This window comes from Peromyscus leucopus, chromosome 11 (genome assembly GCF_004664715.2).
Source record: "Peromyscus leucopus breed LL Stock chromosome 11, UCI_PerLeu_2.1, whole genome shotgun sequence".
Lineage (NCBI taxonomy): Eukaryota > Metazoa > Chordata > Mammalia > Rodentia > Cricetidae > Peromyscus > Peromyscus leucopus.
In genome coordinates this window covers 54,354,805-54,382,734 of record NC_051072.1, presented here as the reverse complement: position 1 = coordinate 54,382,734, position 27,930 = coordinate 54,354,805, and the positions used below count along the sequence as shown (strand labels likewise).

Genomic DNA, 27,930 nt, shown 5'->3' with positions numbered 1-27,930 from the left:
AATCCATGGAAAAATGAGTCTGATTAAGTTCTATTTGCGCATCTTGTTTAATTCAACATGCTTAGGATATTAGGATTGTGTCTGTGTGTTTTCTTAATAGTGTGTAAACTATTGTAAAGCTTTGGGAGAGAAAGATGTAGTCAGTCCTGGCTGTAGTTTCAGAACTAGCAATCATAACGAGGCTCTTTGTACAAAGTGACCCTTGGAATGGTCAGCACTTGGGCCAGGTCCACACCACACTCCTTGGACCCACTGAGTCTGTCTTGTTCTGATTGCTGCAGATGCTTGGAGTGAGGCTCAGGCATTTGTACTCCTGGAGGCTTCTGTCTCCTTAGGACTGCCTGTGGTTGATCTAGTGTAAAAGTTGTTAGATTGGGAGCTGGAGACAGCTCAGTGGTTAAGAGCACTGCTCTCAGAGAGGACCCTTGCCTAGCACATCTGGTGGCTCACAGCTGCCTGGAATTCCAGCTCCAAGGGGACCCAGTGCAGGCACCTGTGGTCACGTGCCCATATCCACACACAGACGTATCCCCACACACATAATTAAAAATAAAAAAGGGAGTTGTAAGACTAACGCTCATAAATGCAGTTTAGCCACGTTTGAAAGAAGCGGAGACATTGCAGCTCTGTATCTGCTTTTCGTTTCAGAAGTTGTTTTCAGTGTTTTTATAGTAACTAAGGTTATCACAGAGTAGACCACACAGTGGAGCAGGGCTTCACATGAGGACCGAGTGGTGTGGTGGGAGACTGCCTTCTGGGGGGGAGGGGGATGGGGACGGATAACATGCTCTGAGCACCTCGCTCACTCTCGTCCGTGGGCAGCGGTCTCCATGTAGACAGAAATCCCTGCCAGGAGTGCCGTGCCGAGACCACGTTCCTTCAGTCAAGGGCACTTTACCGTGAAGTAAGGATACCCCAGTGGGAACGCCGCGTCACCAACTTAACATAGCAACTAGGAGTTACAGCGGGGATTTCACTTTCCCTCCCTTGTATTAAGAGAAAATGTGACACATGATACTCTAATGAATCATTTTGCTGTGCTTTCTTGTTAGTGGATAGGTGGCCTGGTCATGAGAAAGGTAACTAAGACAGAAGTTGGTACTCGAGAGTGGACGGACCCTGACTGAGGCAACTTATAGAAGAAAGTTTATTGTGGGCTAGCAGTTTCTGAAGGTCAGAGTCCATGGCCATCATAGCAGGGGCGTGGCCACAGGCAGGCTCCTGCTGGAGCAGTAGCTGAGAGCTCAAGTCTTGAGACACAGCATGAGGCAGAGAGAGCTAACGGAATGACTGGGCTTTTTGTAACCTCAAAGCCCACCCGCAGTGATAACACCTCCAACAAGACCACACCTCCTAGTCCTTCCCAAACAGTTCCACCAACTGGGGCTCAAGATTTCAAACATTTGTGCCTGGGGGGCCATTCTCATTCAAACCACCATGTCCGGCAGTCAGAATTTTCATATCCATTTACAGATAAAGATACTGAGGCATACATGTTTCAGCAGTTAGTTCACCTAAGCATACTGTTTAGAAAAGGTAGACCTAGAAACAGTTATCTGATATTCAGGGCCATCATTCTTTTCTTTATTTTACATTACCTGTTGACTTGAATATGGTTTGTGTTTGCTTATTGGTTTCCTGTCAAAGCTAATCTCTGAGACCCTAGTCTGTGGTACTCAATTAGATGATATCTATAATTAAATATGGTTTCCAAAGAGAAACATCCCGTTTTCCCTTGACTTTGAGTGTGTGCATGCACATGATGCATGTGTAGACCAGAAAAAAGACTTGAGGCTCCTGCTCTGTCAGCAGCCATTTCACTGCGCTGGGCTTTCTGACTGAACCTGGAGGTAGGCCCCCGGCCAGTGAGCACGCGCGGTCCGCCCACAGGCTTTTGTCAGGGCTGCGGAGGATTCAAACTCAGGCCTTCGTGTTTGTACTGCAAGTTACCCCCTGAGCTCTTTCCAAAGCCCTGTTTATGTTCATATTCTCGAAGGGTAGTAAAATGTTAGCTTTTGGGAACTGAAAATTTTTAGAAATAGTTTTTGAGATGAGCTGATGGGCATACTTTTGTCAGACATTTTAAATGAACACATCATATACAATAAGCTTCTTCGGGGCCAGAAGAGATTTTTAATTTCGTTTATTTGCATCATTATAGATCAGTATTTAGGCTGTTTATATGTAAATGTACGATTTGAGGAACAATTAAGTGTTGACAAAGTAGATTGCAGTCATATCAATTGCAGTGCATTTTCCATAATTTTTCTAACTGACATCTTTGATGATAAATAGTGGATGCCAAGTCAAAGCCGATTATACAGTGTACTAGGAATTCATGGGGCTGTCAGAGAGAAGACCGATTGACTTTAAATTTACATATTAATGAGAAGATTTGTTAAGAGGGTGCTTGACTATAGAAAATAACAGCGTATTTATAGGGCACGGCATTTTATAAATACAGCTGATGCAGGAAAATGGAAATTAAACCTTTTAGGTTAATAAATTCAAGAGACTACTAAAATGTGTATTTGCATTTTTATTTTCTTAAATTTACCTTTCTCTTTGCAGTCTCTGTCGGCTGGTTTTCCATTCTAGGTCAAGTTTGTATAATTCTCAAGGATATGACATTATTTAAGTATTTTCTTTGTCATTGAAGCCTGTTAGAGGAGAGCATGTAAATCTCTTACATAAAGTTGCTTTTATAAAAGTAATGGATTTGAAAATAAATTCATTTACTTTGAAAATAAATATAAAACAAAGTGAATGTTTAAGAGTTATTTAATACTCAGTTTCTCTTCAGATCATACAAATCTTCTTTTAAGAGTTATTTAAAAATAAAATGAAATAAAAACACAAACAGACAAACAAAAAAACCCAAGAAATCTGAGCCCTGTTGTGGCATTAGCTGTAAGCCAATACTGAATGAAACCGTTTGGTCCAGGCAGGAATGCCTTTCATCTGTAGGTCCAGTCCTGTTAAAATTGCTAGGAGGTGGAAGATTTAACAATTACCAAAACTGTTTACCTCAGCACTTTGAAACGTAAAAGTAAATCGTCACCATAACCGTTTAGAGTATGAAGCCAGGTGGTACACTTCTCAGCATTTATCCACACCATTTGGATACTTTGGAGTGATTAATTTACTTTTGTCTTTCTCTCTATTTCTGTACTTGAACTTCTAGAACCTTACATAGGCCTAAGGACACCTTAAGTTTAGAGTTTTCCTTAAAGTGTTTTTAGTACAGGTATTTTTTCAGTGGTTGTTAGAAAATAACTCATCAAAATGCAAACTATATATATAAACATATGCATGCATACATATTGTTTGTGTGTGTGGTTCTTTTCAACAGGTTATTTAAAAAAATAAATTTTGTAATTCTTTTTTCTTACCAGTGGACTATTAGTAGATTTTGCTGTTGTGTAAAATCGTTAAAAATGAACTACGGAGGATCTATCATAGAGTATGGTTTTCACAATACAAATGAGAGAGGTTTGTGTGTCCGCAGAGAGCTGTGACGGAGGCTTTAGTACACGGTTGCTGTGGAACTGTGGACCTGGGGCAGAGAGGAGCGAGGACTCTCCTCCACCGGGCTATGGAGCACTCACTTTAAGGATTCCCTGTTCTTTGTTCATTGTTTGTCCTTGGTTGAGTGCTTTAACCTTCTAAGAGTCCTTTTTTTTTTAATTTTTTTTATTTTATTCAAGGGAGTATGTACTTGTCTTTAACATTTTTTATTTAATATTTGACAGTTTCATACTCCCATTCTTGAGTCTATCCACCTCCAGCTCCCGACTCCGTGTACCTGTGTTTTGTTTTGCCTTAAGTTTAATAATACTGTAAGGCTTATGAGAGATATTTTCCCATTGTTTCCTTCTCCATGCCTGAGTTCTTTCATGTTCTTTGTGATTATGTGGTTGTAATGAATGGTTTTTGGGTTTTTGAGACAGGGTTTCTCTGTGTAGCCCCAGCTGTCTTGGAACTTGTTGTGTAGACCAGGCTGGCTTCGAACTCACAGAGTTCCACCACCCAGCTGCTTGCAATTACTTTTAAAATTCCTTAATAAGGCACATTTTTTTTTTTTTTACAGGAGACAGCAGTGGATTCTTAAATTTTGTTCATCTGCAAATATCTTTATTCTGTTCTTTTTAAAAAATTTTTAATTAATTTGTTTACTTTTAGTTTTTTGAGACAGGGTTTCTCTATGTAACAGTTCTGGCTGTCCTAGAACTTGATTTGTAGACCAGAATGGCCTTGAACTCACAGATACCCTCCTGCCTCTACCTGCTAAGTCCTGGGATTGAAGGTGTGCGCCAACCCATAGGCAGTTTTTTTTCTCACTTTTATTTGAGACTAGGGAATGGTATAAGACAAAGACTATATATTTACTAAAGTCTCATGCCTCTAAGTTTCTGTGGTCAGCTTTATTTATGTGTTGATTTCCTGTTCTTGTTGGTTTTTTGTGGTGGGGAAGCGTCTGAGGTTGAACCCAGTACCTCGTCCTTGGTGAGTAGGTCCTCTCCTCACTCACTAGCTTCATCCCCAGTCCTGTGCTTTTCTTGTGTTGGGACTGAGTCAGACGGGACCTGAACCCCTCCCATAATCCAGGGTGCTCATCTGAGAGTCTCTGGCCTCTGCTTTCCAAATGCAGAGATTGTAGGCATGAGGCACCCTGCTGGGCTCATGGTCCGCCCTTAGTTTTGCCTGCATTCGATTGTTTTTCAGTGCCGTTGAGTGCTGGTTTTTAAAACAGCTTGAGAGAATATGTCCAGTGAAGGCATTCCATCTGTGGGAGCTCAGCTCCAGGTCATATCCCTCTGAGTCCCACTGACTCCATCCTTCATTACTTCTCTTTAGCTAGAGTTACATCGTACATCCTCGGAAAGTTCTCACCCACTGTAGAGGGCTAGAGGAGCCACGCCTCAGGAAACACCTGGTTTCTTCTGAAGCAGCTGGCTTTTCCGTCCTTTTGGGAAGTCCGTGGAGAGCTATATCATGAGGTTGGCTGCTGGTTCAGTGTCTACCATATTCTTCACACTAATCTCGTGTAATTTTGAGGAGACTGTCGTTTTGAAACAATATTTAAATTTTAGCTACACACACATACACACATAGATTAAGTGAAAACTAAAAGTGTTCTGACAAAATTTTTGTAGATCTCAAGGATATCGCAAATTTTGAAATGTCTATTTTATTTTGATTATAGATTTATTTTCTAAAGATTTATTTACACTCTCTCTCTCTCTCTCTCTCTCTCTCTCTCTCTCTCTCTCTCTCTCTCTCTCTCTCTCTCTCTGTGTGTGTGTATATGTGTGTTTGACCTGTGTGTTATGTATGAACACTATAAATGTGCCTGGTCCCTGCAGAGGCCAGAAGAGGGCCTCAGATCCCCTGGATCTCCAGTCCTGAGCCTGTGTCCTCTGCAAGAGCAGTGAGTGCTCTAACCACTGAGCCTCCCTCCAGTCCTACAATGCAGTGTATTTTGATACCTTAAGTAGGTACTCGGTCTATGGAGAAAAAGTTACATTGTAGGTTAGAAGTTCTTAATCGGTAGTACTTACTTGTTTTCATCTGAATTGCTGGGTCATTCCATTTTACAAAATTTGTTATAAAAACTTTCCCTTTTAAAAACAACAGTTCACAGCAACCTTTACTAGTGCTTGAGGCCATTAATAGTATATGAAAATAAGTGTTCTGGGGAACAAGTGCCCTCTTCTTTTGAGAAAAGATTTGATTTGATTTTTAATTCTGCGTACGTGTCTGTGTTGGGGTGTGAGCTTGTGGATGCAGGGGCCTGGGGCAGCCAGAGGTGTTGGGTATCCCAGAGGTGGAATTCTGCATGGTTGTGAGCCTCTCAGATTGGGCTCTGGGAACTGAGCTCTGATTCTCCTCGAGAGCAGTACACATTGGCTGCTGAGCCATGTCACCACGCCCCCCACCCACCCACCCTCCTACTTTTCATCCTTTGGGGTTTCTGTTCACGAGGTCTCCTTTAGCTTCCTTATATTCTGTGCCTTTAGTGTACCCTTACTTAGTGCTTTATGCTGCTTGTTATACATGTTTTAATTTCCTTTTGGAGATCTGTACTGTACTATCAATTGTGGCTCTGAGAGATGACTTAAGTCCATATTTACCACAGTGTTTTATGTAAACAGTTTTAAATGGAATCTGACATTAGCAAACGGGGCTGAGAGGGAACTCCAGGGTCCGCTCTAGATAGATGTGTGGTAAGATGAGGTTAAAAAAATCAAAATAAACTTTTTGAATGGAGAAAATAAGTCCAGCTTCACAGCAACTATTCAAACATTTAATTAAGAAGAAAGAGTGCTTTCCACATTTTCAATTATTACCTCAATTCTCAGTCTCAGTCTCAGTTGTAGTCCTGAACAGGACCACACTCAGTGACAGCGGCCCAGGAGGGACGGCCCCAGAAGGCAGGAGGATGGAACACTTTGGAGAATGAGGGCAGGCCGCCTCACCTGTACAGTGAGGGATCCAGGATGAGACCTGCGCAAAGACCTGAACCGGAGCTTTGTTTGGAGTGACCTGCAAGCGCTCCAGAAGAGGAAGTCATGACTAAGACACAAGTGATTGAAGTGTTAGAGCTGCAGAGCTGCAGTGACTTGGAATTTCTTGCCTTTGGTAATCCTAGGAACTGTCTCTTAAATCTCTAGCTGATTATAAGGCTAGCAGAAGAGCAAACACTCATGTGACCAAGAGAGAGAAAGAATACAGGCTTTCCAAAATCACTTAGGACCATCTCCAAACAAAACATACAATCAGCAACAGCAAACACGTGGGAAGGGTTAGAATCTCAGTTACAGAGTTACCATATCATAATCTAAATGTCTCATCTTCATCTCAAAATTAGGAACCATGCGAAGAAACAGAAGAACGGTACGTTAAAAGAAAAGCAGTCATGGAATTGTGACCACAGAAGTATGTGCTGTACTGAGTCTCCACGTGTTTAAGTTGACAGTCACAAGCACACTAAAGCAAGTAAATGGAGTCAGAGAAATGATGTCCCCCCGAATAGAGAGAGTATCAGCACTAGTGTGCAAGCGCGTGTGTGTGTGCGCGCGCGCGCGCGCACACACACACACACACACACACACACACACACACACACACACACACACACACAAGTGGTTGTGCACAGATGGAGTGGGAGAGAGATGCAAAAGAACCAAACAGAAGCCTACTGAAAAACTGAGTAATTAAAATGAAATGTTCAATACCAGGGTTCAGCAGTAGATCTGAACAGGCAGAAATTGAATCCGTGAACTAGAAGGCAGGTCAGTTTAAATGATCTAGTCTGAGCAGCAGAAAATGCACGAAGTAAAACGGGCAGAGTAATAGGAAAAATCACGAAGAAGCTTGTGGACCACCCTCAGATGTGCTTTTCCACGTGATGGGATACCTAGAGGAAAGAGGAGAGAGAAGGGGCTAAAAGGGATGTCTGCAGAGACTGTGACTGGATGCTCTCTGGACCTGATGAACAACACTCATTGATCTAATGTAGAAACTCAAGTTCTAGGTAAGAAAGACTCCATCACTGACAGTTCATCTTCTGTTGAAAGTCAGATGTGAAGAGAGTCACTGTGTGCAAGGTTTCTTCAGTAGTATGAGTTGCCTTCATATTAGAAACCACAGATTCTAGAAGGTGGTGGTTTTGTTTTGTTTTGGTTTGGTTTGGTTTTGAGGCAGGGCTGGAACTCTTTGTAGCCCAGGCTGGCCTCAGACTCAAAAAGATATACTTACCTCTGACTTAAAAGTGCTGGGATTAAAGTGTGTGCCATTACTCACAGCTTTTGAAGCAACAGATGTGAAATGTTTGAGGAAGAAAAACTGTCAACCAAGAAGGCTGTGCCTGGCAGAATTAACCCCCCAGATGCAGAAACCAGTACATTGTGGTGTGGACATATCTGTTCATCTGAACATTGTGGTGTGGACATATCTGTTCATCTGAGTTTCTTGACACATGTAAAGTAAATGTGGACAGTAGGTCACAGTGTCCCTAAGCACTTACTATGTGTATCTTTGTCTTTGAGTATTATAGTTTCTTTCCTTTTGTGATGTACAGATTCACCAGAAAGTCACACAGTCAGAGTTTAATAATTGGGTGTGTGTTAGTGCCACAAACACCTTTAAACACTCATAGCCATTCTCTCTCTGGTAGTCAAAAAGTTGACTTGCTGGGTCTCGTGAACACTAGCTGTCACCTTTGCTAGGGCCACCAGGGCCACAGGTCTTCTCTGCTCACTCGGTTTCCTTTCTCTAGGTGTGGAACTGCTGGCTTCTGTTGTGTGTGACCTCTCATTTCTTCTCCAGAGGCATCCCGGCTCTCCTTTCCTTCCACGGTGTTCTCCTCTCCTTTCTCTCTTCCCCCCTTTTCTGTCTGTCTGTCTGTTTTGAGATGAGGGTCTTTGTAGCGCAGGCTGTCTTTGAACTTGGACTCTTCCTGTCTCAGCTTCCTGAGTGCTGGAATTAGAGCGACACCCCAGAACACACAGCTATAGCCGCGCTGTCTTTTATTATTATTAATTTATTTGCTGCCTTTTCTGTGTTTGGGTGTCATGCCAGCATGTCTGTCTGTGCACCACGTGTGTGCCTGGTGCCTGCATGTGACGGAAGAGAGAGTCAGATCCCCCGAAACTGGAATAGCAGGCTGTTGTGAGCCCCGTGAGTGCTGGGAATCTTTCCCAGATCTGGAAGATCACTGAGTGCCCCTGACCACTGAGCTCTCTCTCCAGCCCCAGTCCTTGGATTGTCTGTGAGACGACACGCTTATACAGTTTTTCCTAGTGATTCTAGTGCGCCCTTCAGTTTAGATGTAGAATATTTGGGAATTAGTGGAGATTAAATAATCCCTTAATAAAATTTAACCTGTTTATATAGAGTTTTAAAATTCCATTTTTCCCTTTCTCTCTAAATAATTGAAATGTGAGTTTTCCAGAGCCCTGGTTCCTTACTCTTAATTTAGAACACAAGTATGTGGACATATGCATCTTGTTCTGTTGTACGTATTGAAATTCTTGGTGATTAAGAAAAGGAAGCCTCAGATTTGGCATGGTCTCTTAGCCTTTAGCCACAGCACTTGGAAGACGGGGGCAGGCAGATGGATCTCTGGGAGTTTAAAGCCAGCCTGCTGTACAAAATAAGTTCCAGGTCTTCCGGGGCTACATGGTGAGACCCTATCTCAAGGGGCAGGGGAGCTTTGCTGATTCTCTCTCTCATTCTAGAATTTCCAAATATATTGTAACAGCCTTGCTTTAATCCCTTTGTTTTAACGCTCTAAAGAAAAATTAAATTGATCAGTTTCAGTCCCATGCACATTCGCTTCCCTGTCTGCAGTGGACTCTCTGTCCCGGGCTAGGATGAGGAGAGAGTGAAGAAGATGGGAGAAGTCCTTATTACTCTGCTTAGGGTGGGTTTACGTGGGCTTCCTGCTTTGTAATTGAGTGAGTACTGTTCTTAATACATTTGCTTCAGCCAGAGGGAGCTCTCCTGTTCCCGTCAGTGGAGCTAGGATAATTACTGCCTTTATTCCTCAAGCTTTGGGACCTCTTCGCTCTGACCAGCATGGCCATGTGCATATTTTATTTCAGGGAAATTTGAAAAATGCTTTATGCCGGTCTTCCATTCCATTTCTTAGGAACAAAGTTTGGAAATGGATGCATTCTGAAAGTATGTTTCTTATATACTAGAGCTGAACACACAGCTAAACATGGAAATGAGAAGTGCTGTGGACAGTTGAACACTGAGTTTCAGAGTGGCTGGCCACAAAGTTAGTGTGCACAGGTGTTTCTGTAATTGTGATGTATGGGGGGATTCGGTGTTCAATGGTCCTCAGACCCACCCTTCCACCTGTGTGGTAGAGCGCTCACTGGGCTGTGGTATAAAACATGCAAAGTCAACAACAGCATAGTAGTTTTCTCATGGGAGGAGGGGTGGGCGGCTCACCCCCGTGTGCATACTGAACTTTGGGGGATGAAATTTCACTTTTTCTTTAGAAAAATATTATAAAGGTGTTCCTACTGTACTCATCCTTGCCTGTGTGTTTTCTATAGTGAATAAATAGCTGATTTATCTGAGTAGTTAGGGTCCTGCAAATCACTTACCCGCTCTGCTTTTGTTAGAGGTATCTAACCTAATGTCAGAGAGGTGTGCCATCAATACATCACTACAAGAATGTAATAGACTGTTTGTGCCTTCCCAGAATCCACATTGAAACTTTAACCCTCTGTGTAGTAGTTTTTGGAAAGAGCCTTTTGTAGGTAATTAGGTTTAGGTGAAGCCATGAGGGTACCTTTAGAGCAGTGGTTCCTTCCTAATTAGCAGCTTTCCTAATGCTGTGACCCTTTAATGCAGTTCCTCATGCTGTGGTGACCCCCAAACAAAAATTATATCATTGCTATTTCATAACTGTAGTTTTGTTACTGTTATGAATTGTAATGTAAATATCTGATATACAGGGTATCTAAAGGTGACCCCTGTGAAAGGGTCGTTTGGCCCCTGAAGGAATCGTGACTCACAGGTTGAGAACCATTGCTTTAGAGGGAGTTAGTGTCCTTATAAGCAGCTGTGCAAGAGATTGCTTCCTTGTGTTTACATTATGTGAGGTGGCTGTCTGCTAACCAGGAAGAAGGCCTTCTCCAGGACCCAAATGGCTACTACTGTATGGTGATTTGAGACAGTAGCTGGGATTGACCAATGCAGTGTCTCAGATTACGTGGGACTGTCATGGGTGCTTCCCTGCAGGGGTCGGGTGTCAGCCTTAAGGTTCAATCTAAACCTCCAGCAGGCTGCAAGGATTGTGTGATTTGGGTGTAAGTCTTAAATATATTATTAAAGCCCCTAAGGTTGTTGTGGAATTCAAAAGGCTGCCGTGGTCACAGGTGCCGCGGTAGTAAAGGGGAGAGATAGATGATAGACCCAAGCAGAGTTGTCCTGAGTTCAGTCCAGCCCTTGCTTTGAACCTGTGAGGCAGGACCGTTCCCGTCCCGGGCATCTTTGTTTTCTGCCTGTGAGAGGTGGTAAGCCTGTGCCTCACCTCCCGCCACCTGAGCCCCAAGGACCACAGGACGCATTCCTGCCAGCACTCCGCCGCTGCTTAAGAGGCTTATCGCCCGTGTTACCTTTTGTTCCCACACGGCCCGGCGTCATTGTTCACGTGGTAGGGAAGTACATTTTTCAGAAATATTCTCTTGTCATCCAATTTTAGACATAAAATGTTGTATTTTCAGCTATTGCAGATTTTCCCTCTGTTGCTCTTAGAAACCGACGAGATGGTGGTTTGTATTTATTTCTTACCAGACTCTGAAATGTCTGTCTGTCTGTCTGTCTGCCATCTTACATCCCTGTAAAGCAAGGATTCTCCTCGGTGTCTGTGAGCGCTTGTGTTTGGAGCTCCAGGTACAGGGTTTGTAGAAAGAACATAATACCATGCAAGTCTGCTTTCCCACATCATGGTTTCCGTACCACAGTGCATGAGGGCGCATTGACTGTGCCTTTTCCAAGTACACCTGCACACTAACACAGTGTTTGTTTGTGGTTTTGCCTTCAAGAAACATTCAGTGTAATATGTGTGTGTCTTCTGAAGTGAGTGTTCTGGAGCAAAGTAAAGCTATGTTGATTTTTTTTTTTGGTTTTCATTAGCATTACTTTGGTATGGTTGAGTAGAGAGAACCTATTTTCACATTCTACAGTTAAGATATTCTAACTCACTGGTTTTGTTTTCATTTTTAAAACCTATGTTTTAAAAATGAGTAGTCACTAGTTTACAGTCAGATGAGTTGAAAGTGATGGGATTTTCTTTATGCCCTTAGCTCTCACACATGGTATCTGTCTGTACCTTTAAGGCTGGGAACCTATGTTAACACGATTACCAGCCAAAGCCCGAGGGTTTCTGGTATATCCTGACCGAAGTGCATCATCGTGTTTATCATGTGCAGTAGTTACACTACGGGAAGAATCCCCCGGACTGTGCATTAGTCCGTCCTTCCACCAAGTCCTCTCGGACAGGTTGCATCTTTTTTTGATTTCCTTAGTGCCATAAAGTATTGATCATCTTTTCATGTGCTTGTTGGCCATCTTTACTTAAAAAATGATTTTCACAATTTCATACACATACAATGTGTAGCTGAATATTATGTTAAGGCATGTTATTTTTGTTTATATTGCATTTGTTTAACTCTGTGAAGCTGTGTTACTTTGCCTGTCTAAAACACCTGATGGTCTAATAAAGAGCTGAATGGCCAATAGCAAGGCAGGAGAGAGAGATTGGTGGGGCTGGCAGGCAGAGAGAATGTATAGAAAGAGAAATCTGGGAGGAGAGAGAGAAGAGGAAGTAGCCAGAGAAGGAGGAGGACCCATGGTTCAGCTGCCCAGCTACGCAGCAAGCCACGGAGTAAGAGTAAGATTTGCAGAAGTAAGAGAATGGGAAAAGCCCAGAGGCAAACGATAGGACAGTTCAAGGAAAACTGGCAAGAAACTAAGCCAAGCCAGGGCTGGGCATTCATAATTAAGACTATGCCTTTGTGTGTGGATTTATTTGGGAGCTGGGTGGTGGGCCCCCCAAAAGAGTTAAAACGAACAGCAATAATGTGCTTTGGTCATACTTCTCTTCACCTTATCCCCCTCCTCCACTGAACCCATTCTTTCCCCCACAGCACTGCATGTACTTTCAGGTGTTTTCTTGTGTGCCTTACTGCATTTCATTAGGTCTGCTGCATGCCATGGATATTAGGTTATTTAAGAATGGAGGCTGATTACCAGAGGCTACCCCAGAGGAATTTGACTGTCCCCACCTGACCCCCAGTACCCATAACTGCCTTTATTTCCTCAGAGGGTGTGGGGACCCGTGGCAGCATCTCCATGATGCAATGTTGATGATCTTTTGCAGATACCTACCACTATATGTCACGGAAGACAGCATTTCATGTCATTCCTTCTCATCATCTGACTCATATTCTTTTCTCCCCTGATTTCTGGTTGGTCCCTGGAGGGGATTGTGTGTGTGTGTGTGTGTGTGTGTGTGTGTGTGTGTGTGTGTGTGAGAGAGAGAGAGAGAGAGAGAGAGAGAGAGAGAGAGAGAGAGAGAGAATATGAATGTGTGTGAAGAGAGAGACACAGAGAGAGAGAGACAGACGAGGAAGGGGAGGGGGATTCGCTTAGGCCTTAGCGCATCACCCAGCCCCCAGTTCCTTGGCCTGTGGAGTTTTTGGTCCTGTGTACCCCACAGCACTTTCAGGTTGCTGTGCGATTCTCTGTCATGCTATTACATCTACATTTACTCAGGGTTGTTACAATTCTTTCTAGAAACCACAAAGCTTTCCTTAATCCCAGTTGTTCCCCACTTTCAAATGAGATGAGAAGATTAAACCAAGTTTCTCTGTGTCTGTGTCTGAGAGTTTCATACCCTCTCCCTCCCTTGCTTCCTGTGTGCTCCCTCCCCTCAGTCTTAGATACTTTTCTGTGTCTGTGAAGAGAACCAAGGCAACTTACAAAAGAAAGCATTTCATTGGGGGCTTGCTTACTGTTTGAGAAGGTGAATCCCTGACTGTCATGGTGGGGAGCATGGCCGCAGGCAGACATGGTGCTGGAACAGTAGCTGAGAGCTTCCATCTGGTCCACAGGCATGAGGCAGAGAAAGCACACTGAATGGTGTGGGCTTATGAAACCTGAAGCCTCACCACCAGTGACTTGTGTCCTCTAAGAAGGCCATGCCTCCTAATCCTTCCCAGGACAATTCAACTGAGTAAGGACCAAACATTTAAATATATGAGCCTGTGGGGACCATTCTCATTCAAACAACAACTCAATAGAAAGCCAAACTCTCTCAATAGAAACATGTATATTACTTGAATCTTTTAAACATTTTTGCATGTGTACACATGTGTGTGCAAGTATACTCTCCCATGGGGTTCGTGTCGAGGCAAGAGTTTGATGTTAGAATGTTTATTTTTCATCAATTACCTTTTCACTTGACTTATATGTCTTAGGGTTTCTACTACCATGGCCATGACAATGCATATAAAGGAAAACATTTAACATGGTGGCTTACAGTTTGAGAGGTTCAGTCCATTATCATCATGGCGGGACATGGCTGCATGCAGGCAGACATGGTGCTGGAGAAGGAGCTGAGGGTTCTACACCTTGATCCGTAGGCCATGGGAAGTGAACTATGACCTTTAGCATAGCTTGAGCATGGAGACCTCAAAGCCCACTCCCATAGTAACACTTCCTCCAACAAGGCCTAATAGTGTCTCTCCCTTTGGGGGCCATTTTCTTTCAAACTACCACATTATAAAAATGTATTTTTACGCCGGGTGGTGGTGGCGCACGCCTTTAATCTCAGCACTCGGGAGGCAGAGCCAGGTGGATCTCTGTGAGTTCGAGGCCAGCCTGGGCTACCAAGTGAGTCCCAGGAAAGGCGCAAAGCTACACAGAGAAACCCTGTCTCGAAAAACCAAAAAAAAAAACAAAAACAAAAAAATGTATTTTTACTTTATGAGTGTTTCGTGTGTGTGTGTGTGTGTGTGTGTGTGTGTGTGTGTGTGTGTGTGTGTGTACACGTACATGTGTACCGTGCTTGCGCAGTGCCTTCAGAAGCTAGAAGAGAGGATTGGATCTCTTGGAAACAGCTAAAGGCAGTTGTGAACTGCCACTTGGGTGCTAGGAAGCAGACCTGGCTCCTCTTCAAGAGCAGTTTGTGCTCTTCACATCTGGGCCGCCCCTACAGCCCCGCTGTACCTTTGTAAAGGCAGGGTCTCTCCCTGAACCTGGAGTGTGCTCTTGTGACCGGACAGGCGGCGGGCTGTGAGCCCTGGAGATCTGTTGTCTTTTCCTCCGGTGTTGGTGTTACCGGCATGCATCACCACATCCAGCCTCTGCGTGGGCTGTGGGGATCCAGACTCAGGTCCCCGTGGTTGAGCAATAAGCTTTTACCATGGAGCCATCTCTGCAGCCCACTAATTGAATGTGTGCTGAATGTCTTTGGTGCAAGCACCTCTGAACTTGTTTCTCCTTCCCTGCCCCTGACATGGAAATGTATAACTTAGTTTCTTTTTCTTTTTTTTCTTTTGTTACACCTTTCATCTCTAGACTGAGAAACTAAAGTAGGAATGTGACTGCAGTGATGTGCACAGTGTACTCTGACAAGGGTTTCATGTGTGGGATAGTATTGAAAGGCTTCCATCACAGCTATCTGGGGTGTGTGGGAGAAACCTTTCTGCTTAGTACTAAACAGATGCATGCATACAGTGGAGCTGCCTGATTTCACTCTTCAGATCAGGACTGTCCTCCGTCCTCTAGAGGAAGCTCTGGAAATGAAGGAGTTCTACTACAATCAGAACATTTATGACAGGGTGCCTTTCAGTATGAGTGGAGGTATGTTAGAATTGGTTTATCTTTTATGTTTATGAAAATGATAATATCCTAAGTAGAACATTTGACAATTCCTTTTCATGAAGTTCATTTCAAGGTCTTTCAAACTCATTTGCTTTTACTCTTAAGCAGACAGACCACTTATCTTTCTTAATATAGCTTGTTTCCCTTGCTTGTTTAAATAGCTTTTCTGTTCCTGGATATGGAAAAAGTAAGAGTCATTCCACTCACATAACTTTTAACAAAGAACGACTATCTTCCAACTATTCAGTGGTGTCAAAAGTGTAGCAACTTTGAACCTCCACTTACTCAGTTAAGTATGTTATTTATTATCTTTAAGACAGCAGGAATCTTCCCCTATTTGATGGGTCAACACTGTCACAAAGTATAGTCAGTCAAGTTGAATTTTTTTTTAAAGATTGACAAATTTAATTAACTGTGTAATTGCCAAAATTATTGCCCTTTATATAAAAATGACATAAACATTAAATCTGATGTTTCTATAAAATTGTTTTACCCTTTCGTTCCTTGAGCATATGAACTGTATTTACTTTATGGTCTGCTGAATGCAGGCTACTCTAGCAGATGCACTCTCTACTGGGTGCTGTCCACAAGAAGCATATCTTCTCCACAGTTCTGGACACGGGAATCTCTGCTTTTTGGGTCATAGGTAGGCATCCTGTCAGTGTTGAAATTGTACTGGAGACTGACCACGTGGGTCAGCTTCAGTAATGAACTTACTCTCCATGGAAGTTTTATAATGCACATCTCCTTCAAGTTTACAGTAGTGATAACACTGTGAGGTTGATAATGCACCAGCACTGACACTGGCCCTGTCCTTGTACGTCATGCTGGCCGAGTGTAGAGAGGTCAGTAATGCACCAGCACTGACATTGGCCCTGTCCTTGTATGCCATGCTGGCCGTGTGTAGAGAGGTCAGTAATGCACCAGCGCTGACACTGGCCCTGTCTTCCTTGTATACCATGCTGGCCAAGTGTAGAGAGGTCGATAATGCACCAGCGCTGACACTGGACCTGTCCTTCCTTGTATGCCATGCCGGCCGTGTGTATTTGGCATTCATTTTGTTGGGGCCACTGTCTCTTCTCTAGTTAAAAATCTCAGAAAACACATCCACAGTCCATTCAGATTTAAGCCTGCTACTGGTGATTGGTTCCTGCCTCGTCCTGTTCACATAATGAGCTTCATGACATCAACCTTTTCATTTCTTTGGTCCCTCTCCCACCATTTGGATGCAGCAGAGAGCTGTAAGTAGTTGGTACAGATACATGCAACCAGATGCAACCAGATGTTCTGAGAACTAGGCATGGTGGTCCACATTGTAATCCCAGCTCTCCGGGACCTGAAGCAGGACTGCCAGGTTTGGTCGGTCTGAGATACTCGGGATGTCTCTGTCTCCAAAAGAAGAAAGGAAGAGAAAAGAAAGAACCAAATGAAATTTTGTAAAAACCTACAATAGAATTTTTTGGAGTGAATATGTCTTTATTGAAGAATTGGTGGCCGATGTTTTATCTACAGGCAGCATTTTTTAATCTCATTGTCCCTTATTAAAACTTTAAAGTAGAGATATTTAACTTTTTGGCTTCTCTGGGCCACATATAAATGTTATTTCAAGTTCTCCCATCTATGTTAGGAAATTGTAAGAATTAATATAATAAGAATTTCTAGAAAAATTTTACATAACTAAATAACATCTTTGACTCTTGTGTGGGAAAATAATGAAAGAAAATTACTCCCTTGAAATCTTCTGACTAAAGTTACTACCACAATCCTTAACAGTTTTTTTTTTGACTAAAAATTGTATTAAAAATACCTTCTCCATTAAAATGATGTAATCAAACTCTAATAAAAATATTAATTAATAATGAAGAAACAGAACAAATAATTTCTTATTAAAAGCAGCATTTATGAGCATTTTAGGATTTTATTGCTAGTTAAAGTTTAAAAAGGCTTTTTTATTATGTATTATTTTCAGGTAGAGTCTAAACATGTTTGATTAATTTTGATTGAAGGTTTTCAGCCAGTGCTTATAGTCCAGCCGTAATAATTGAACTGTAGTAATTGAGTGCTTCACCCTTGATTATTTACATAGCATTTCCTGGTTTCGTGATGCCTGTGCTGGAGTCACTTGGCCTGGAGCTCAGTAGAGGAGCAGCCAGCCCTGACCTTGCTATGAGAGTGTATCTCTCTCACTGTAGTCCTCTGTAAACACTCCAAGAGAGCAGTTTAAGTGAAGCTAATAAGTTCTAGTTTAAATCTAATTGATTAATTAGCTAATTAATCAATTAATTTTGCCTTAGGTCTAGTCTCCCTATGTAGACCCAAGCTTGCCTGGAATTTTCAATCCAGTGTTCCTCAGAGAACTTTAGATGCTTGTACCGTAGTACCTAGATTTCTAGCTTAGTTTTGAGGTGGATATTATATTATTTTTAAAAACTTTTGTTTCCAGTGAGTAGAAATTGGGTGAATTTTCTCTGGTTCAGTATGTTATTTCTGTTGCTTGTTTGTTTTTTTCAGACAGAGTTTTCAGGTAACCCAGTCTGACCTCAAACTCATTGAGTAGGTGAGGGTGACTTGAGCCCTCCTGCTTCTACCTCCCAAGTGCTGGGATTCCAGTGGCAGACCAGCAGATCCAGTTTATGTGGTGGTAGTGTCCAACCCACATGCTAGGCAGGCCCTCCAACCAACTGAGTTTCAGCTCCAACCTCTCTCGGTTCCTTCTTCCTTTCTTTCATTCTTTAAAGATTTATTCTTTATTTATGTATGTGTGTCCATGTGTGGGTATGTATACATGTGTGCAAATGCTCATGTGGTCAGAACAAGGCATTAGATATCCTAGAGCTGGAGTTGCAGGTGGTTGTGCATTGCCTGTCTTCAGTGTTGGGAAATGAACTGGAATAAACACTCTTAACCTTGGATCCATCTCACTAGCCCCATGTTTAGATAATTTCTATAATTTTTTTTTTTTTTAGATTTAACAACCCTTGAGCTGCTGTTGTTATAAACCCTAAAACTTAACTTTTGAATAAAAGTGTTTTTCCAATGATATTTGTGCAAAATTAAAGACTATGTCTTCTTGTCAAGTACTTGTGGAGGCTCTTGCAAGGAGAAAATGTTTTATTAAGTAATGTTAGCTTTTTTGAGGATTTCATTTATTGTTGCAATGTAACATATAGAAATCGCTTTTAAGTGAATTAGTGCTTTTATCCCCTTAATTTTAATTATTTAAATTTTTATTTTAAGAATTGAAACTTAACATGCAGTTTGTAAGAATTAATTTAGGGGGCTGGAGAGATGGCTCAGCGGTTAAGAGCACTGGCTGATCTTCCAGAGAACCTGGGTTCAATTCCCAGCACCCCCATGGCAGCTTACAGCTGTCTATAGCTCCAGTTCCAGGGAATCTGGCACCTGCACAGACATACATGCACACAGAACACCAATATGCATAAAATGAAAATAAATCTTAAAAAAGAAAAGAATTTCAAGAGATCTGATGTCCCTTCACCTAGTTTCATCAACAGTAACTATTTGCAAAACTGTTAAGTTAGTAGTATGATCAGGATAATGAAATAATCAGGAGTTTCAGAAATTCCATTACCTGGTAATGTTTGTAGTGCTTAGTATATCAACTGCCCCAGTCCCAAAACTCTGTAACCATTAGTTTTTCTCCATTTCTATAATTTCATAATTTCAAGAATGTTACATACGGAACAATCAGGAGACTGAGCCAGGAGGAATTTAAGTTTAAGGCCAGCTTGGGCTTCCTAGAGATAACTTAAGATGAATAGTGTCTTCCTGTAGCAGTTTGCTTGCTCCAAAGTGACTGTGTGAGGGCGATGCAGTTACAGCTGCCCCTCTTGTCTGACACTGTTACATTTGTTTCCTAGCCTCTTAGAGTTTCAGTTCACCTGTGCCTTTAGTGTGGAGTGTGTTTCTTGTAGGCAGCATATAGTTGGGTTATGTGTTTTAATCTACTTTGCTGGACTGGTCTTTTAATTGATATATTTATTTATATTCAGTCAAATTATTGATTGTTAAAGTTTGGGATTCAAGCTCCATGTTGTTTACTTCTGTTCCAACCTGGGATGTGATTCATCCCTCTATCCCATGTGCCCTTGTTATTGAGGAGCCTCACCTCACCTGCCAGGGATTTGTTCCGAGACTGACAACCTCCTCCACCCCACCCCTACCCCCACTCCCCAGCAGTGCATGTGTGAAACCACACATTGCTACTGACAGTACTTCATAATTCAAAACTTGAGAATTTTTTTATTTCTGGAATCTTCTACACTGTATTTTTGGATTTTATAACTAAAATAGAAATGTAAAAACAAACTGGTGATGAGGGAGGTAATACATATTTCTTGGTAAAAAATGTGACTTAAAAATTGTACTTGAAAGTATATGCATATTACTGTGTATGTGTATGCTTGTCTGTGTGTGGGACCAAGTGTCTGCTGGCAAACAGAAGCTTTGAGCCTTTCTCTCGACTTACTAATGACCTTGCTGACCAGTTCTTAGCAGTCAAACTTCTCTATCAGTTTACAACTTTCCTCCCTTTTCTTACTCTTGATCTAAGTTGTGCAAGTAGCTCCTAGCTTTCAGTTATCCTTATATTTGTCTTATTAAAATCTAATCATCATTTCTTCTCTTTTAGCAACTATCATAATTTTTGTAGAGATTGGCTATGAATTAATAGCAGTATTATTTATCATAATGAGAAAAACCAACCTTTCCATGTTGATTGTACAATGTTTTAAATTGCCTCAATAGTAGAATTCTGCAGTAAATTATTATTATTGTTTTAAAATTTTATTTGTGTATGTGCAAAGAAGTCAACCTACAGTAGCATTCTTTAGGAGATGGCCACATTCTTTTTTTGAAAACATCTTCCATGTCTGGCTTTCTAGTGAGCCCCAGGGATGACTGTGTCTCTCTAGTGCGGGATTACAAGTGCGTGCCATCATGTCCAGCTTCTCTGGATGCTGGAGATGGCCCTTATGCTTACAAGACAGGCACTTTGTGAACTGAGCCGTCTCTCCAGCCTCTTTCTGTAGATGTTTTCACAGGAAAAGTTTCCTTGGCGGTGTAATGTTTTGGCTGTTCAGTCTGACCTAATATTGAGATTGGATTGTTTTCTTCACAGGATGATGGTCTAGAAGACAATGAGAAGAATTTCTATGAATCCGATGATGAAGAGAAGGAAAAGAGTGACAAGAAGAGGCCGTATATTATGGATCCAGACCATAGACTCTTAATTAGAAACACAAAGCCTTTGCTTCAGAGCAGGAATGCAGCGGTATGTTGAGACTAGAAAAGAACTGTTTTACAGATTGAAAAGAACAAACAATTGAAAGTATGTGTAGTCAGTACTGAGCATGTGACTATTCTTACAGTAGACACATGTGATGGGTAGCTGGGAAGGTGTGAGATATAACATAAAGCTCTAGAGACCCAAATCTGTATTCTAAATATTTTTTAGCTTTCTTTGTTTCTAGACATGCAAAATCAGGGTTTGATGAGCATGCCTAGCTTGATAGTCCAATGGATTCATCTGCTTTTTTTCTGGTTGTGTTAACTGGCTTGTTTAAAGACACAAGCTCACTTTGTTTGGGAATTGATTGATTTGTATTGGGCCTTATGTAAGGATGTAGGTGTTTCTGTCAGGTTTGTTGTCATAGCTGAGAATAGCAGATGGGATGGTTTTCCCTAATGTTAAATCTGCCTGATGAAGTTCTCAAGAGACTGTATCATAACATTGGCTAGGAATGTAGCTCGGTGATGGGGTGCATGTCTTCTATGTCTGAGGCCTCCAGCACTGGCGTAAAATGCCCCATGGTAATAAGCTTAATTGGAATTGTTAGTAATTAAAAATCATCTTTGTTTGAGTCTCACAGACTTTTGCTTATTTGTTTGATATATTTTGTTTTAAATGACCATAAACTTCAGACAAATACATATTAAGAAATGTAGACCATGACAGCCAGGTAATACATTATAATATCTTGGTCTCCTCATTCATGAATCAGTTTTATGCCTTAGTGCATTTATTCCAGATCTTTTTCATCTGTATAAATAGATATATTCACAAATGCTGATTCACAAGTGCTGGTATGTATGTATTAATGCTAACAAAAAGAAGTTATATTTTATAGAGTTTTTAGAATTATTTGCAGAATGTTCATCTGATTTTTTTTTTAAGATTAAGTTGTTTAATTTTTTTTTTTTTTTTGGTTTTTCGAGACAGGGTTTCTCTGTGTAGCTTTGCGCCTTTCCTGGAACTCACTTGGTAGCCCAGGCTAGCCTCGAACTCACAGAGATCCACCTGCCTCTGCCTCCCGAGTGCTGGGATTAAAGGCGTGTGCCACCACTGCCCGGCAAGTTGTTTAATTTTATGTGTGTGTGTTTTCTGTATATATGATGTGCACCACCTGTATACCCACTGAGGTGAGAAGAGGTTGTCAAATCCCCAGGAACTGGAGTTGTAGATGATTGTGAGCCACCAGCTCCTGTAAGACCAATAAGTGTTCTTAACCACTGAGCCATTGCTCCAGCCCATGACCACTGCCTTTAAGTATGATTGAATTCATTGTTTTTTACCCTGTGTTTTCTGCTGGCTGTTACAGTTAAAGGCTAGACAGGTTGAAGTTAAACATATACCCAAATTTGTTTTAATTAAGAAAATAATGAATTATTTTCTTCAAATATAAGGAACTACACTGACTCCTTTCTTTTCTGCACTTGTTGAGAATTTAGCCTTTAGAAGTTTGTGTACTTAGCAGTTAGCAGAAGTTTTTATGTTACTACTAATAATGTGCTTCCAAGTCATCATTCAAAAGCCCAGTCATAGAAAAACATGAATTCATTGATACTGTTCATACATGCTTGTGGTTTAGTGTGCCTAGTCTTCTTAGGAGCTGCCACTCACTGTCTCAGGCATTACTCACTCCCTGTTAGCTTCATTTTGTCTTGGGAGTTGGTTTTCAGATTCAGATGCTTGCTGATAATGCCAGGTATTGAGTCCTAGGGCACTTGGTTGTTTCTGTGCTGATTTGGGGTCCCTGCTTCTTTGCCAGTGCACCAAATAGGCTGCCAACGTTCTGAGTGTGTTGTGTTACCTTGCTTTGTATAAATTTAAATGAAGCCTGACTTTTGAAGAATTACAAAGATTAAAAAACAACAGTCTTATTTTTGCCAAGTGTAGTTGCTTATAGCTTCAGTCCCAGCACTTAGGAGGTGGAGGCAGGTGGATCTCTGTGAGTTAGAAGCCAGAGTGGACTCCATAGGGAGTTTTAGGCCAGCTGAAACTACATAGGGAGACCCTGTCTCAAAACAAAGAAACATAGCTGGGTGGTGGTGGTGATGGCGGTGGCGGCGGCGGCGGCGGCGGCGGTGCATTCATTTAACCCCAGCACTTTGTGAGTTCAAGGCCAGGCTGGTCTACATAGAGAATTCCAGGACAGCCAAGGCTACACAGAGAAACCCTGTCTCAAACAACAACAAAACAAAGGAACACACACTTGTTCTGAAGTTTGAAAGGGAATTTTGGGAATGTTTTCAGAAAGCTTGATGGGTCAGAGTTAAGAAGAGCGCGCGGTATGGGATTCTTTGGTTAGGAGCAAGTGTCGTGCACTGGAGAAGGCCTGTTGACTGAGTTCTTTTAGCCAGTATGGATTTTGGAGTGGTGAGAATTTCCCTAGTGACTTTTTACAAATTGGCCTTCAGGTTTCAGATGTGGTGTTGAGGAAACCTTAAGCTGTTGTTTTTTATAGATAATGAGGCAAAAGGGAGGTAGAGGTCATTGAGTTCTTTCGGATTTGGGATCAACTTGACTAATATATTCAAAAGATGTCACACCAAGTGAAAGCTGTGTCTTGACACATAGAAAATACAGTTTTCCTTCTTGTATATGGGTTTGGGTGTCTTGTACTTTATCAGTGCAAGTGAGGAAATGAAATATTATTGTTCTAGAATTCCCAGGTTCTATCTGAAAGCCATAAAGCCAACCTATTATTTTTTTAATATTACAAAGAACAGTATATTCAGGACCCCATAACTTTTTTTTTAAGATGATTTTTGTTTATAAAGCATGTCTTTAGCTCAAGCACCTTAGTGTGTGGAGTGCCGTCTAGACATGCCTGAAACTCTTGCCCTGTATGTTTCTGAACCTGGGGGACAGAGCAGAACTAACTTAGTGTTTATTTGTCTTCTGAACCATTCCTCAATGTCTCAGCAGTCCACATGCTGATCAAGTACTTCAGTGGTGAGGAGTCTCTTCTTCAATCTGAATGTAGAGGCATGCGAGAGAAACACGGTACCGATTTGTTTCGAGAACAGTCTGTTCCCCTTACCATGGCTCTGGACTGCTGTGGGACTAGCTTTAAAGTTGCGCTCTTAAAAAGTCAGAGTGCTGCAAACACCTTGTTGTTACTACGTTTTGAATCACTTCCCTCTATTTCAGACAACTTGTCGCTGCTATGCCCCCACCCCGCAGGGTCTGGCATGGTTTCGAAGTCGGGCTTGCCTCTCTTTAGACTGAGTAGCAGCACTCAGGTGGACAGCATGCAGGGCTTATTGTTTTTGGTTTCTTCCAGTGCTATTGTCACCATGGGCAGTTGGTTCATTTATGTCATTTGCTTTTCCCAGGATGTGTTAGTTTCCTGTCTCTGCTGTACAGATAGCCACAATCTAGGTGGAAGGAAAGGACCAGGGTTTATTACATTCCAGACAGCCCGGAGCCTGAAGTCAGGTGTAAATAGGCTGAACCCCTCTCTCTGGAGGATCTGGGGGAGACGCCGTCTCTTTCCTCTTCTGAAGGTGGTTGCGGGGGATCTTTGTATTTCTTGGCTTACAGATGAGTCGCTCGCTCCTCTGCTTCTATCTTGACATTGCCTTTTTTCTGGTTCTTGTAAGGATACGTACCAAATTGGGGGCCCCTTCTACTCAAAATGGTCATGTCTGACACCTCTCACATCCTTAATGACATTCTGCTCTCAAATACAGGCACTTTTTGAAGATAGGAAGTATTTGGGGAAAGCGACTTCCACCCCTACAAAGGCCCGGACATTGGGTTTCCCTTCATAGGCATTCTGACGGTGTTTAGCAGAAACAAGCGCGGTGTGAGGATGCATTCTGTCACTTAGATGCTCACTGTGCTCTTGCATCTCTTCCTGCAGGTGGTTATGGCTGTTGCTCAGCTGTACTGGCACATTTCACCCAAGTCAGAGGCTGGCGTTATTTCTAAATCCCTGGTGCGCTTACTGCGTAGCAATAGGTAGGTCGTGGTTTTCCACGTGCTCTTTTCTTTTGTATTCTCTCAGAAGCAGTCCATCTTCTGAGCCTGCGATATGTAATCGACTACTTCATAAATAGGTCTCATACTTAATGGGTTATTATAAAATGATATCATCTTAATGAAAAAAAAAAATGGAAGTTTTTAGCTTCAAGTCCAGAGAGATTACATTATGTTGTGACATAGAGCGTGCTTTTCCTTTGTTGGGGATGGCAGTCTTGCTGTTTTGAAGTTTTAGTTATTCTGAAATCACTGAAACCTCTACTGAAGTGTTCTCAGCTAGCTTTGATCAGTGTGTTAAATCTGACCTTAGAGCAGTGGTTCCCAACCTTCCTAACGCTCAATCTTTTAATACAGTTCCTCCTCAAGTGGTCACCCCCAGCCATAAAATTACCTTTGTTACTGCTTCATAACAGTAATTTTGCTACTCTTATGAATCACAGTGTAAATATCTATGTTTTCCAGTGGTCTTAGGTGACCCCTCTGAAAGGGTTGTTTGGCCCATAGGTTAAGAATCATTTTCTTAGAATAATACAGAGACCATGTCATGTTGCCTGTGGCAGAGCCCTGCTTCACATAAAATTGGAATGTTCAATCGCCAGTTTCTTCAGTTTTAAAAAGAACTATGTATTTTTGTTGTTTTGATTTTGTGTGTGTGTGTGTGTGTGTGTGTGTGTGCGTGCGCGTGCGTGCGCGCGCGCACGATGGTGTATGCATGTGTGTTAGAGGGCTGTAAGTGTGCGTGATTTAGGTGCCCATGTGTTCCTGGGGCATATGGAGACCAGAGGAGGATGTCTGGTATTCTGCTCTGACTTTACGCCAGATTCCCCTGACACAGGTCTCTTACTCACTGGTAGGCTGGGGCTGCAAGCTCTGGGTAGCCCGCTGCCTTCCCCTCACGGCCTTGGAGTTACGGGCTCCCAGCGTCCCTCTCAGCAGAGGGGCTGGGTGTGAACGGTCTCCATGCTTGCACAGCAAGCCCTGCTGTCTGTAAATCCTCTCCTTAGCCCCCAAGAGCAGCTACTAGAGAATAATGACTCCTTTAATACGCCCCGTGCTCTTTCGTTTCCTGTATGGTAGCTAGAACATGCCACCTTTTAAAACATCCCCTCGTATCATTCAGTAGTTCAGATCAGCAGTCTCAAACAGACAGACAACAAAACTTAAAAAGAGTTGTCAGGATGAGTTCTTTCATTAGAGTTTTAAAGTTAGCATTAGGCTTTTTATGTTTAAAAACATCATCCAGTGTTCTGTTGGTCAGTGTGCCCTAGACCTTTCACGGTGGTAGCTGTTCGTTTGAATTGTTTTCTTTCCTTTAGAGCACACCTGCATGAACTGGGATGGGAAGGTGTGTGCTGATCTGTCCCTCACTCCTAGGGTCCACAGTCCCAGCCCTTGCTCATCGACTGCTGTCTGAGAAACAAACCAGAAGCGGTTTCATTCAGTGCTGCTCTCCTTCACTTGATCTCTACCCATTTTTTGTTACCAGCTCAGTAATGATTCTTTTCAGTGGATAGTTCAAAGGGTACTAGTACGATCTGGAATGGTTCTTTCATATAAGGTCCTTACCAGATTAATGTGAATTTAATATCAGATTCTGTGCCTTTGGTAGATATTAGGACTTAGGGATAGCATAATGGGCCTTCGTTTTGACGTAGGATTGAGTGACACTGTAGAGCCTCTGGTAAGGATTTGAGTTAGCACTGTGATCACCTTTCCTTCATGTGTACAAGGCAGCAGTATTGGCCTTGAGTTTAGAGGTGCAGCATCACAAAAATTAGTTCTAACTCTATCTCATGATGTACCTACCACACATAACTTCTTAGTATTCCAGAGGAAAAATGCATTGGAAAGAAGATATGAATGCCTTATATTTATTAAAAACTTAGAATATTGTATTTAAGAATTTTGTTCACACTGAGTTTTCTTATAGATTATCTTCAATGTATTATTTTTTCAAAGATGTTTCATTGGATGTACCTACTGAGATTTCTTTTAACTTCTAGGGAGGTGCAGTATATTGTCTTACAGAATATTGCAACCATGTCAATTCAGAGAAAGGTATGTATATTGTGAGCATTTAATTCAAAGACGCGAACAAGCATACTGCTATGGCAAATGTACTTACATATTTTTTTTTTTTGTTGACCTAGGGTATGTTTGAACCTTACCTGAAGAGTTTCTATGTCAGGTCCACTGATCCAACCATGATCAAGACTCTGAAGGTTCGTATGTTTCATACAGGTTCTCTAGCAGCTGTGTACTTTGGAGAGATATTGCAGTAGCTTCTGGCATCTGTAAAATATGGTCTTTTGTGTGTGCCTGTGTGTTCAGGTGTGCGTGCGTGCGTGCGTGCAGAAGCCAGAGAACAATCTTGGGTGGTGTTCCCCAGGTGCCAGTTTTTTTTTTTGGAGACAAATTCTCTCAGTGGCCTGGAAATCCCAACTAGACAAGGAAGGCTGTCAAGTGAATGCCAGGAATCCTGCCTCTGTTCCCAGCTCTAAGAAGTGCATGCCACATGTCCAACACTTTGTATGTGGATAGGGATCAATTCAAGTCCTTGTGTTTGCATTTTGCCAACTGAGCTATTTCCCCAACTCTGTAAATTATAGTCTTCTTTTTTTTTTTTAATGTATTTGAAAATTATCCTTCATACTTTGCCTGTATTGTTATGTGCTGGTTATTTTGTTACTTTTAGATGTGTTAGTTGCCCATATCTCAGATAACTTAACATGCTGAAAGAGACAGGTATATAAATAAATAAATTTAGTACTTTGTGCTTTAAACAGACAATGGAGATTTAAGTCCTATACTAAATAAAAAGATGGGGCTGATTCTGTGGGAGATTTGTGGAAAATGATATTTGGAAGGATTTAAAGTCACTTTTTTGTGAACGTTTTTTTTTTGTGGTTGGTAGGGTGTGTGGGTGTTGTAGAGGCGTGGGTAGCCTAAGTAGTTTTGCCACCACAGCGACATGAAAGTGTAGAGTGGTGAGGGCTACAGAATGTGGTGGCGAGACAGCGTGGCCTTAGAGCAAGAAGTGCCTAGAAACACGCTCAGGCATGGGAACATTTCTGCATACTGTGTGCTGTATCAGAGACATTAAAAACTAATGGAGAAAGAATAGACATTCTTTAAATACTGAGAGAGTGCTATTCTCTTGGAAATTGGGTTTACTCACAAGAAAATTGGGGAAACACAAACAGTATGATATTTTTAACATCAACAACAGA

General features: G+C 41.9%; 1 protein-coding gene across 2 annotated transcripts in view; it reads left to right on the top strand.

Moving 5' to 3' along the window:
* The window catches only part of Ap3b1 (adaptor related protein complex 3 subunit beta 1), a 221,708-nt gene that overhangs the window by 75,037 nt on the left and 118,741 nt on the right, over window positions 1-27,930 (top strand). For both annotated transcript variants that reach the window (XM_028871654.2, XM_028871655.1), the window contains exons 8-11: window positions 20,552-20,704; window positions 24,582-24,679; window positions 26,704-26,758; window positions 26,851-26,922. In XM_028871654.2, coding sequence (XP_028727487.1) covers window positions 20,552-20,704; window positions 24,582-24,679; window positions 26,704-26,758; window positions 26,851-26,922 — 378 coding nt within the window. The remainder of the gene's footprint in view (window positions 1-20,551; window positions 20,705-24,581; window positions 24,680-26,703; window positions 26,759-26,850; window positions 26,923-27,930) is intronic.